The sequence below is a fragment of the Misgurnus anguillicaudatus genome, chromosome 7, assembly GCF_027580225.2.
Source record: "Misgurnus anguillicaudatus chromosome 7, ASM2758022v2, whole genome shotgun sequence".
NCBI lineage: Eukaryota > Metazoa > Chordata > Actinopteri > Cypriniformes > Cobitidae > Misgurnus > Misgurnus anguillicaudatus.
Window position 1 is genome coordinate 5,951,746 of NC_073343.2, and position 12,728 is coordinate 5,964,473.

Consider the following 12,728-nt stretch of genomic DNA (forward strand, 5'->3'; position numbering starts at 1 on the left):
GAATTCCAAAACTGTAAAAATCATGTTTAAGTCTAGTGGAGCTAGAAAATGATCATATTTTGCTAAAAAGTGGAGTATCCCTTTAAGCACGTATGTATATAAAAACAGAAAATTAACTGAACATTTATTCTTGCTCAGTTTAATTTTACCTGTCCACAGGTGTAGGCCATCAAAGCCAAATGAACATAGATCGTCTCCTACACCGTTTGAGCCCCAACCGTGACCGCCTGTGGGGGAGGGACAGTAACCCTCAGTACTGGCCCATCCCACTCGCAGGTGAGTAGGTTCTGCTGTCAAAAATGGCTCCACCTTCTCGACTACCACCTCATAATACCACTTCCTGTACTGAGCACAGTCATCTCTTGCACACAGGAAGATGTTTGGACGTACACTTAACAAAAACAGAGACAAAAAAAATTCTGTATACACTCAAAGTCAGTAGCAGTCGGTGACTTCTTTTTCGAGGGCCCATGATGCGAAGCTCGTCACAACATGTATGTAGCCCATCATGTGTGTGGTTCGTCATTTCAAAATATGTGTTCGGTGCATCGAGTGAAGCTATGTGCATCACCTGTCATGTCAAAATAAGTTCCTGCTGCACACGTACCTAAAGGGTTTATAATAAAAGAGACACTCGCGTTTGCCAGATACTCGCATAATCTCATGCGTAATTACAGTTTACTGTTAAGGAAGTGTCTTGTATTTTGTGAGCGTGAGCGTCTCTTTTATCATAAACGGTTTGGATGCACTTATTTTGACAAGACACGTGATGCACATGGTTGACATGACGCAACAAACACATATTTTGACATTACGAGCAAGACACATGACACTCCGAACACTTATTTTGAATTCGCGCCCTCGGAAGAGAAGTCACCAGCTGCCACTGCTCAAAGTTTAATAATCTTTTATAATCTTTAATAAGTTTTTAAATATATGAGGAGTTGCAAAATCCTCTAAGTGCGTCTGAGCATCATTTTGGTTCAGTAATTTTACTTTAATTGCAATGAAAAGTTTATTTGCAGTATTTAATGCTTTTTTCACAAATGTCACTTTAGTAATCTCATTGGTATGTTAAAAAAATCACTTTTTCTGCAAAACCCTCTAAGTGCATGCAAAAATCCACTTCTAAATAACGTTTCCAGTCACTCTTCACTGTCCTTTATGAATATAGGTAAAAGTCTAAAAACCTTGGTCTATATCCATATATATTCAGTAAACCTCGATGTGTCATGCCGCCGTTGTTCATCCAATTCTTCTTCTGTGCACTTAGAGGACTTTGGTTAAAAATGTTTCAGCCAAATGGGTTTTTCTGAATGTCCTGAGGCCAGAGATTAAGCGGATTTGAAGCGAAAGTATTTGATGAATGTATAATACGTGCCAAGATTTTATCATTATCTCATTTTTGATTGAGGTAGCGTTTAGCGCCGTTTACATCTGAGCTGGTCACATGTTAACATATACAATATTAAGTAATTAATATTAAAAGTAAATATTATTTTGTTTTTAGAGGTTACCTGATAACTTGGTTAACTAGTTTTGTCTGTAGAAGCAGGTCTCTGTCTGACAGCAGTGTGTCACAAATTAAATGTTGGTTAGAGCGAACCGCCATGCCATGACACACACACAGTGAACACAACACATCCAGGATCTGTAGATACAACAAACATACAACACATTGAAAGCAGGAAATATTGAACTACGGTCATTAGAGCAAACAAACCCAACATACCTTATGGTTCCTTCCATGTTTATCCAGAAGTGAGATGATCGATTTGATGTGCTCTTCTTTAATAACATTCAAAGCTTCAGGACTTTCCACTAAGACACAATGTAACACTTCCAAAATTCCTAGAGTATTAGAAAAGTATATACAGTATTAGAAATAAATGAATACAAATAAACAGTCCAATTAAACAAATGAAAGTAATTTTGTGAGGCATCTACCTGCAGAAGCCTCCAATATCTCCAGTCTGCTGACCAGCCAGTTCAAAGAGCCAGAAAACTGGGCACAGTTTTTACGATTACCCCTAATCAGGGCAGCTGTATAGAAATGAAAATATTACACAAGAAATTAAAGCATTACTGTCTATTATAATGTTAACAACTTTAGAACGATACGTTTGCTTATACCTAGCAAATCATAAAAAGAGTTTAAGATTATTTCCCATGATTCTCCCACATCTTTCCCAGTAGCCTCTGCAAAATGGGCACCACTGTTGTAGACATGCAAGTGATCAATACAGTCCAGCACCAGTGTGGTTATACCCTGAGAATGACAACATTAAACAGACAGACAGACAGACAGACAAAGAGAGACAAAAAAATCTGTTTGTGACTGGGCATACTGTAAAGGTTTGTTTGTATGTTGCAGACATTATTTTATTACCTCATCCTGAAACAAATTTTGTCTGTTCTTCAGTGGTCTAATTTCTTGCTGTCTGACCACATGGCCTCGCCCCTTTTCAGGTGACTGAAAATAACCAATCAAATCCTGGAGGGTCAGATGGAGCATTTCAATTGGGAGATCCAGGTTGGGGAGGTTTTCCTTCTGGGTAACATCATCTAGTCCCCTTCAAAAGTGAAAAAATATGATTAAATTAACAGTTTAAGCCCAGCTGATCAATAATAATTCAGGCTTAACCCTTAATTTTTACATTTACCTAATAAGCTGTGAGAAAAGAAGGGCGGAGCTTCGAATTAAACAAGCAGCATGTGACTCTTCCCTCTGAGAACGAGAGAGGGTGACTCCATCATCCATATGACCTTCTGCTTGCAAAACAGCCTGCAGGACCAAAGTATTTCCTTATTTTGCATTTTAATAAACATCATGGCCTGGTTTTATAGACAAGGCTTAGCTAAAACCAAGACTAGGCCTTAAATAAATGTACATGTATAAGCATCTTTAATAAACATGCGCTCAAAAATATGTTACTGGTGTGCATCTTGAGACAAATAAATGCCACTGGCTTATTTTAAGATCTGTCAGTGCAAGTTATTTTCAAACATGTGTTTTAGTCTAGGACTAGCTGTAAGCCTTGTCTGTGAAGCCAGAGGTAAATCACTTAAAAATGGAAGTTTTTGAATATGCATGTACTCACAGCGAGGAAAATAAGTATTTGACACATCAGCATTTTTATCAGTAAGGGGATTTCTAAGTGATTTCTAAGATGTAGCCATCAATCTAAATATTGAATTCATACAAAAAAACAGAACATTTAAGTATACAAGTTGAGTCATAATAAATAAGGTGAAATGACACAGGGAATAAGTATTGAACACACTTCATTTAAAAGAAAAGCCTTTGTTGGTGATTATAGCTTCTTGTATAGAGAGACCAGTCACCTGCATTGCTCAGGAGTGATTCTGGCCCATTCTTCCACACAAATGGTCTTTAAATCTTGAAGGTTCCTTCGGCCTCTTTTATGAACTTTGATTTTCAGTTCTCCTGGGTAATGAGAAGCCTTTATAGGCCATCAATTAGGACTAAAGCAGCTGATATCAATTAGTATAGGGTTTCTCTCTCAATACTGACAGATTTCAGGTGATCTCCTGGCTTTCTATGCAATTTTGCAGCTTGTTCTCTTCATGTGTTCAATACTTATTCCCTTTGTCATTTCACTTTATTTATTATGACTCAACTTGTATACTTAAATGTTCTGATTTTTTGTATGAATTCAATATTTGGCTTGATGGCTACATCTGGTAGAAAATTTGTGTCAATAGCCCACTTAGAAATCCCCTTACTGCTAAAAATGCTGATGTGTCAAATACTTATTTAACCCGCGGTAAAAATGCAATTCTATGGGGTTCGTAGTGTTTTTATCTAGTAAAGCTATGAACCCTGTTAAGCTTACCTGTCTTTGCGACATGCTTTCTTTCTGTCTACTGGAGTCACTGGTCTGATATGTGAGCCAAAGCCTAGTATCCACATGCTGGACAAAACAGAGAGAGTCTCCGTATCTGATCTCAGGCGAACCCATACCATCTCTCCTCTCAATAAAATCTGACCTCTCCTGGCTCTGCTCCTATAAACATACAGTTTTTATTACATACATACTTATATGGTTTTGAGATTATACAAAGTATGGCTGCAATATATTTACATTTTGCAAATGTACATTTCAGAATGAATTGCAATAACTGAATGACTTTCATATTGCTTAGATTATCTGTCGCGTGTGCAGCTTAGACATTCACGTAACCCTGCTGCGCGCATCAGAAGGTTTTTAAGAAGGCAGAGGAAGGTGAGTGGTCACACAATTTACGTCTCTTCTTTTAAATGGCGTGATTTGCGATCACACTGCGAGTTCAGTGCCTGAGTCCACGTGAACTGTGCCCGAGCCTACCTTTGCAAAACGACCATTGAAACCTTGCACAAGGACGGTAAGACGCAAAAGAGGCTGGCTGTTCACAGAGCTTTGTGTCCAAGCACATTAATAGAGAGGTGAAGGTAAGGAAATGATGTGGTAGAAAAAAGTGCACAAGCAATAGGGATAACCGCACCCTGGAGAGGATTGGGAAACAATCTATGGGGTATTGTGAAGAGGAAGATACGATATGGCAGACCCAACAATGCAGAAGTGCTGAAGGCCACTATCAGAGCAACCTGGGCTCTCATAACACGTGAGCAGTGCCACAGACTGATCGACTCCATGCCACGCTGGACTGCAGCAGTAATTCAGGCAAAAGGAGCCCCAACTAAATATTGAGTGCTGTAGGTGCTCATACTTTTCATGTTCATACTTTTCAGTTGGCCAAGATTTCTAAAAATTCTTTCTTTGTATTGGTCTTAAGTAATATTCTAATTTTCTGAGATACTGAATTTGGAGTTTTGGAAGTTGTCAGTTTTAATCATCAAAATTAAAAGAAATAAACATTTGAAATATATCAGTCTGTGTGTAATGAATGCATATAATATAAAAGTTTCACTTTTTTAGTGAAATAAATCTACTTTTTGATCTAATTATTTGAGCAGCACCTGTGTGTGTGTGTGTGTGTGTGTGTGTGTGTGTGTGTGTGTGTGTGTGTGTGTGTGTGTGTGTGTGTGTGTGTGTGTGTGTGTGTGTGTGTGTGTGTGTGTGTGTGTGTGTGTGTGTATGTATATATATATATATATATATATATATATATATATATATATATATATATTATTGCTTTTACAAGCCAACTGCATAATCACATTGTGCATTTAACTATCTAATAATCTATTGGTCATAATGTACTTTGTGATGATGCTATCCAACCTTTGATGAACGTAGACAGAACGCTGTACTTTTAACATCAGCTCTCTCTCTTTCCACCAGCTGCAGTCCACTATTGTGAGTCAATCCCAGGTACGATCCAGTGGTAAGGTGCCGAAGACGAAATGGCTGACTCCAGTGGACATGGCTTCCACTCCAACTGCAATCCCATAATTTTTTATTAAAAGCAGTAAATCTGTATATATTTATATATAGACTGATTACCAGTTGGCTGTACACCTACGCAACATGTAAAGTCTCAATCCTCCATAAAGACCGAGCCTGAAGTGAAACCAAGCCTCCCTCAAAATGGGCAGATCTGGAAACATAGGTAAATTAATTCTCCATTTTTTTCAATTATCTATTTTTTAATAGCAAGTTCACCTCTCTGACCTGCGCTCCTCCTGTCTGTGTCCAGCTGCAGGAATGGTCAGACATTCATCTGTGTGTCCATGTAGCAGGCGCACAGTGTCACCTCCTCGGAGATGCCCTACAAAGACATCATCTCAGGTAAACTACTGTATGATGATAAAAATAATACACAAATGCTTAGATAAGTCTTTCCGTGTCATAGGTCACATACCTTGCATTTCTGCAGATCCAGACGACACTGGGGCGACGCTCCACAAGGTTTGCTGGAAGGCAGCATCTACTCGACCAATGTTACTGTCATTATCCTCACTGTTAGTCCATGACACATGCTAAAATGTAATAGGAGAAAAAAGTTAAAAGAAAGGGCGGAAAGAGGAATGGAGGTGTAATCACACCATACTGTATATATCAAACAGCACAACAGACAGACTTACTAGGTATCTTTCAGAGGAAACACTAACTAAGATCAGATCATCACCCACTCTGACCTTCTCACCCTCTGACCTCTGCTTGGAGGCGGGATGAACTGTCCACCAGCACACCTCACCTAAAAACCAGACAGTATGACATCACAGTAACATACAAAATGCTACAGTCTTAATCTTTATTTATACAAGAATTCCATGTGCCCAGTTTGATTAATATAGATTTAAGTTTTACCAGTTGTGTCATCCTGCTGCAGACCAACATCAAAAGCGAGTTTGTCAGGGGAAAGCCCTGATGTGGACAGACAGCACAGATACTACAACAAAATAAAAATCACATGACATGTCAGACGTCTCTGGTGGCATTTTATGCACAGTGTACTGGTATATCAGTCAAAAGAAATAACCAGGAAATAATGGTCCTGTTGCAACTAGATGTGATACTCAGGGAAAACACGTATGATAAAATGTATAGCTTGAATGCACAGTGGATTTAGATAAGTGTCTGCTGAATGCATAAATGCAAATGTGTAAACAAATTATTCCCACCATATTGCTGTACGCATGTCGAAACAGCACTGCCTGACCGTAGAGCAAAGTGCGACGCCCACCTGCCTCAGGTGACTGTAACAAAACAAAACTTTTTGTTTGAACACTGTTGATGACTACTAAATGGTCTGAGCCTCTTTATCATATCACTCACCCCTGCTTGCAGGTCTTCATTGTTGGCCAACATCTCCTGTAGAGCTCGGACAGATAGACATTGGTCGAGAACAAACACACATACAGAAAGGTCTGCTGGAACATTCTGTGAATGAAAGTAGATGTGACAGGAAACAGCAGGAAGTTGTTTTTGAAGTGTATAAAATTGCAGTACTGTTCTTATATGAATGCTTTTAACCCCTTAACTGTCATCACCTCCCCCCTTTCTTTGAATGGGGGAGTGAAAAGGTGATGTGCATCTTCAAATCAGTACTCAGTAAATCTCTTTCTAAAGAAAACACTTTGAAGTTTTTTCACTGAAATGTCTGGAGTTGTCAATATCCAATAATAGTTATGGCAGTTTAAGTTTATTTAAATAAAAAAGAATGTTATAAAGTATACATTTTATATTAAAAATCTATACAAATTAAAATGTTTCATGCCAAAAATTATACAAAAAACAAAACCATAAGTTGAAATCACAAAAACTAAGGTTTAGGGACTTAGATTAGATTTACCAACAACTGCCACTAGGTGTCATTGGTTTGTTGCATACTCCTGTCACAAATTGATACATTACTGTCACTGCATTTACATTAGTGCATAAAGGTTTTTGCTATCGTTGCAAAGCTCTCAGTTTGAGGTTTTCATATTTCATCATCATTTTGCAAAAATAATGATATAGTACAAGTAATTTTCTAAAATGTCACTGGCCAATAGGTGGGCCTAAGGTGTTTTTACATATTTACTTTTAGATATCCTATAAACCTGAAATAATCTTGATAAACTATATATTATTGGAAAACTTTAAGAATATTGTTTTCAAATTTCAAGGCCATTTGATAATAGAAATTTTGTAGTGAGAGCCATTTCATTAAATGTCACTCACCCCGTAATTATTATATATTCATAATTTTAATATCCTATTATAAATCTTCAAAAATCTTGACAACCTATATATCATTGGAAACGCTAAGAATGTAGTTTTCATACTTCAAGGCCATTTGATGAAAGATATTTAATAGTGACTTTTAGTTTTTTTGTTAAATTTTATCATTTTGTTAAATGTCACTCACTCCGTATGAATACATATGAATTATTATATATGCATTACAAAGCTTTAAAAAATCTTGACAAACTATATATCATTGGATTGGATAACATTTTGGGAGTAAAACATTTTAATTTATATATAATTTATATATAAATAAATTAAAATGTTAGCTATATATATTTGATTAGAGTGTATATACTTTTTTGCATTATTTAATTGTTTTTATTGAAAAACTTTAAAGTGTCTTCTTTAAAAAGAGACCAGAGTTAAATTAATTTAAATGTGCACATCACCTTTTTACCCCACACACTCAAAAGGGGGGGGGGCATTTAAAGGGTTATGGGATTTAATATGCAATAGTAGCTTTGCATGACATGTTCACATATAGTTAACATTTTGTTTAAACTTACAGGGCCCAGGACAAAATTATAATAGACGGTATGCACGTGACGTCACCTTCGGCGAAAGTGCCTGCGGTTATGCCAGCTGAGTGGCAAAAGACAGAGCGGCAGAACTTGTGTACAGTGTGAAGTCAGCGAAAACATGGGGGAAACGCCTCTAAATGGGAAAAAACTGTTGTGCAATGGACTGTACTAACAGATTAACAAGAATTCGGAGCTATTGTTTTACGGACTGTCAAAAAAACACAGAAAGGAGAAGTAAATAGATCGTTCATGGCAACGTCCACAGACCACAGGTGGGTTGACAAGTTGCTAGGGTCACTATAAAGCAGAGGTTTTACTTTCTATTTCTATTCTATTAAGTTTTGTTTTACATTTAATATTTAAGTACATTAACATACTTTTACTCAAGTAAAAGTACACAATTTTAATGTAATTAGGAATTAAATAAATTTTAATATGCAATATTAAAGAATACACAGCATGATTCTATGCTTTAGAATGTAGTGAAGTAAACTTTTTCCCAAGAAAAACACCATAATAGAGCACAGATGCTTGGAAAATGTAACTTATGTAACTAAGAATTGTCCACATCTGCTATCAAATCCAACAAAATTCAATTTAAGCTGATAAAAGTCAGTTTTACTGGCATTTTCGCAGCAGCCGCTATGAAAACCAGTCATTTTGTGGAACGTTTGCCACTCAACAGAGCGTGTTCTGGCGTGGTCACGTGGAAAAGTGACGTCAATGCATACCCTCTAGCACAGTGGTTCCCAAACTTTTTCAGCGTGCGGCCCCCCTTGTGTACGGTGCATTCCTTTGCAGCCGCCCAAAGAAAATTTGTGACAAAAAACTGTTCTAAAACTCAACATTTTAATAAAAAAACATTAAATTATACAAAAAAGTAGTGCTTTTGGTTAGTAGCCTTATTTTTTTAGGTTTAGTTACACAGAATTCATGATAAATTAATGTATTTCATAAAATGTCATAAAACTGGGGCCCCCCTGGCACCATCTCGCGCCCCCCCCCTGGGGGCCCCAGACCCCAGTTTGAAAACCACTGCTCTAGCAGGTAGTGAGCATCCTTTATCACAACTGAGACAATATTCCAAGTTGTCCTCCAATATCGTATCTCTGTATGTATATCTCACCTTTGAGTTTGAAGTGGACTCCAGAAAACACAGCCAGTTACCGAAACCCTCGGCTGCTAAACACAGTTTTTGTTGATGTGGGCCTGATAAACAACATCTTAACACCAGCTCATCCCTCTGAAATAAACATACCATGTTACTGATGCCAGCAGTGTTGATGGAGCAATACTTATTTAAGTTGCATACACAAGTCATTGCAATATATTAAGATGCGAAACCTTGTGCATCTGACATGTTATTTTGAAAATTTGCATTTTTATCAGACTCTTAATGGATTTTGCCAACAAGCCGGTATTTCTGAATGGCCTGAGGTTGGGATTTCAAGCAAAAGTATTTAATGAACGTATAATACGTGCTGGGAGCATTCTGTCAATATCATTATCTCATTTTTGACTGAGGCTTTTGCATCTGAGCTCCTCATATCTTTTTACATTACTTTGACTCATCAAAATAAAGTTAAGCAATTTTAAAGTTTTTTAGAAGTTACAGCAAATCATTGCTAGTCAAGACTTAAAATAGTAAATTGAAATGACTTGTACAGCCAATGTGATTATACTTGAAAACTTGTTATACAGATTTTCTGATAAAAGCAGTGTACATTCATCGTTGAAATGTGTGTCATAAAGAGTCAAATAATGTATGAAAGTCTATCATTGTTGTTGTGTATTTTATTTAAATAAAAATAGGATCTATATATGAATCACTATAGGATTAATTGGTACCATAGTAAACATAGTGCTTTAGTGGCACTGTAACCATAAAAGGACTGAATAGTGGTGTACTGTATTATTAGACAGTTAGTGATTGGTGAATGCCAACACCTCTGTCATACATCAATAACAGAAGTGGTTCTTACAGTACACACATTTAAACCTTCATTTACATCACTTTCTTTTGAATACAGTAATAAATGTATGTTAGCAGTCCTAAAAGCCATATACTGTAGTGAATTACTATGTGTAAGCCAGAAAGAGTGCAATTTTCTGTTTATCTTGTAGAGATATGGGGTTGAGTGATAGCTCACACATCCCAACACCCTACTTTTACTGATAATAATGAGTAAAAATAGTCAACCGTGATATGGACCAAACTATCTATTTAAATGTTTAAAGTCAAATCACCAAACACATCCATGCATTTCATTTGTATATGCATAGAGACACAATAATCAATGACATATGACAGATTGTGTGATGTCATTTAATAGTATTATTGTTTTAAAGTATATTGTCTGTAAAGCTAGTCAAAACACTGAACGATGGATGTGTATTTTACATGTGCAGACAAAGAAATAACCTAATTTATATGCACAATGCATGATATTCTTTTTACTTTTTATACGAACTGTGAATATTTATATCTAAACACAGATTAAATTTGCATAACATTTCAAAATCTTTTGACTTTCCCAATATTGCACAAATGTATAGCATTTAAAGAAGCTGTAATATCTTGCCATAGTTTTACTTACAGTTCGGAGAAATTGAATTTCATCTTCTCCTTCTGTATCCATGCCTAATGGTTATATAGTTTCTCTGAATGACTGATCAAAGACCCGCACACAACAGACAGAAAAGACAGAGCCACTCCGAATTCATTCAGCTGCAGGTGCTACAGAGAGACACCATCATACTGTACCACCCATCATGAGATAACACTCAAGTTTGATAAGCTTAAAGTGGGACAGCTGTTTTCCAAATTTGGCAAGGAAAATAATTATAGAAGGAACTTTGCTGAACAAGCAATACAATTTCTAATGGTTTTATATACACTAGTCAACCTTTGAAGTGGATCTTAAAATGTTGAACACTACATGTTCTTGTCTTAGGACTTTTTAATCCACTTTAAATGTTCGCTATTGTAAATCATTAGCTGTTTGACATGTAACCATTACAAAATTTCTTAATCTAATGTATTTATGTTGGCCCATTATCAGTAGGATTTAAAGGGGACATTTCACAAGACTTTTTTAAGATGTCAAATAAATCTTTTATTGTCCCCAGCTCAAAATACCATATAATTTATTATAGCATGTTTAAATTGCCACTTTGTAGGTGTGCGCAAAAATGTGTCGTTTTTTGGTGTGTCCTTTAAGATGCAAATGAGCTGATCTCTGCACTAAATTGCAATGCTGTGGTTGGATCATGCATTAAGGGGCCGTATTATCCCCTTGGACCCCTTCTGACATCACAAATGGAGCCAATTTCATTGACTTAATTTTTACATGCTTACAGAGAATGGTTTACCAAAACTTGGTTGATCTTTTTCACATTTTCTGGGTTGATAGAAGCACTGGGGACCCAGTTATAGCACTTAAACATGGAAAAAGTCTGATTGTCCAGATGTGTCCACTTTAATGCTCCTCTACGGGTTCCCATCCCCTTATCCCATATACAGTATAAGTTCTGGAATCTGGTCTAATCATCCAGTCCTGTCAATCATCTCATAAGCCTGGTGACTCTCCAAGCATTTTCTACCCTAAACCCTTCTTTTGTTTTGTTTTATTTTACTCCATTCTGTAGTCTTTAAGTTTTGGGTTTGAGCTTCGCTTCCAAGGACAAATCAAATCATATATTTTTTCATATATACATATACGTGTGTATTTTTGTAGCTCAGAGCATTATGTGTGCAACACAAATGTCACAGTTTGTATGGACACTGTAAAAGTGTCTGCCAATTGTCTAATTGTAAATGTAATTAGCAGTTTATATGGGACACAGATGCAGACACCGGTCATTTGATACTATACGTAAGGTTTATTTCCTTTTTGTCACAGTAAAACACACAATAAAATAATTCTTGTGGGCTAACACATTTTGAAGAAATTAGTTAATGCAAAAAGCAATATCATTGTACAATCCTGACTGATATTTTTAAAAGTTTTTGAAGACAATCCATGCTGGTAGAGTACTTTAAGTTCAGGGGGCATTATGAATAAGAAAGGATATATTTCATCCTTTAAAAGTGTGTATGCAGAAGGAAAAGTCTTCACAGGGTGTGGACATGCAGAAGTTATGCTAAGTTAATTTTCATAAATCTAATTTTGTGCATACAACATTTATAAATCAGGCCCCTGGTGTTTCAGCATAAATTGACAAGTCTAATTATTACTAAATAATATTGTGTGATAATTTGTTTTGTCTGAATGACATATGCTGCTATCAAACTTCTGCTGTTGACGTCAATACATATTTGACTTGTATGCTTTAATACTTTTTATACAACAGTTCTTTCTGGTTCTCGAATCTGATTGGCTAAGAGCTATGCGATATTGTACTGCTAACGGCACTGTAACCGCTTCACCTTTCGTATCATTCCGCCACCTAGAGAATGGAGGTCCTAAACAGGCTCATCTCTGAATGGAAAAACACAGACGCGCTG

General features: G+C 36.5%; 1 protein-coding gene and 1 long non-coding RNA gene across 2 annotated transcripts in view; one reads left to right on the forward strand and one right to left on the reverse strand.

The window, feature by feature from the left end:
• ryr2b (ryanodine receptor 2b (cardiac)) overlaps positions 1-9,691 on the reverse strand; it is a 75,073-nt gene extending 65,382 nt beyond the window's left edge. The window contains exons 1-17 of the mRNA XM_055172074.2: positions 9,348-9,691; positions 6,744-6,848; positions 6,590-6,664; positions 6,276-6,357; positions 6,050-6,162; positions 5,827-5,944; positions 5,637-5,733; positions 5,488-5,562; positions 5,247-5,403; positions 3,858-4,028; positions 2,664-2,785; positions 2,390-2,573; positions 2,134-2,269; positions 1,948-2,043; positions 1,733-1,851; positions 1,518-1,651; positions 150-391 (exon numbers count right to left, since the gene is read on the reverse strand). Of these exons, the coding sequence (XP_055028049.2) occupies positions 150-391; positions 1,518-1,651; positions 1,733-1,851; positions 1,948-2,043; positions 2,134-2,269; positions 2,390-2,573; positions 2,664-2,785; positions 3,858-4,028; positions 5,247-5,403; positions 5,488-5,562; positions 5,637-5,733; positions 5,827-5,944; positions 6,050-6,162; positions 6,276-6,357; positions 6,590-6,664; positions 6,744-6,848; positions 9,348-9,542 (2,221 nt within the window). The 5' untranslated portion in view covers positions 9,543-9,691. The remainder of the gene's footprint in view (positions 1-149; positions 392-1,517; positions 1,652-1,732; positions 1,852-1,947; positions 2,044-2,133; positions 2,270-2,389; positions 2,574-2,663; positions 2,786-3,857; positions 4,029-5,246; positions 5,404-5,487; positions 5,563-5,636; positions 5,734-5,826; positions 5,945-6,049; positions 6,163-6,275; positions 6,358-6,589; positions 6,665-6,743; positions 6,849-9,347) is intronic.
• Positions 1-12,728, forward strand: part of LOC141365238 (uncharacterized) — a 125,598-nt gene that overhangs the window by 52,117 nt on the left and 60,753 nt on the right. The gene's annotated exons all lie outside the window — the stretch shown is intronic.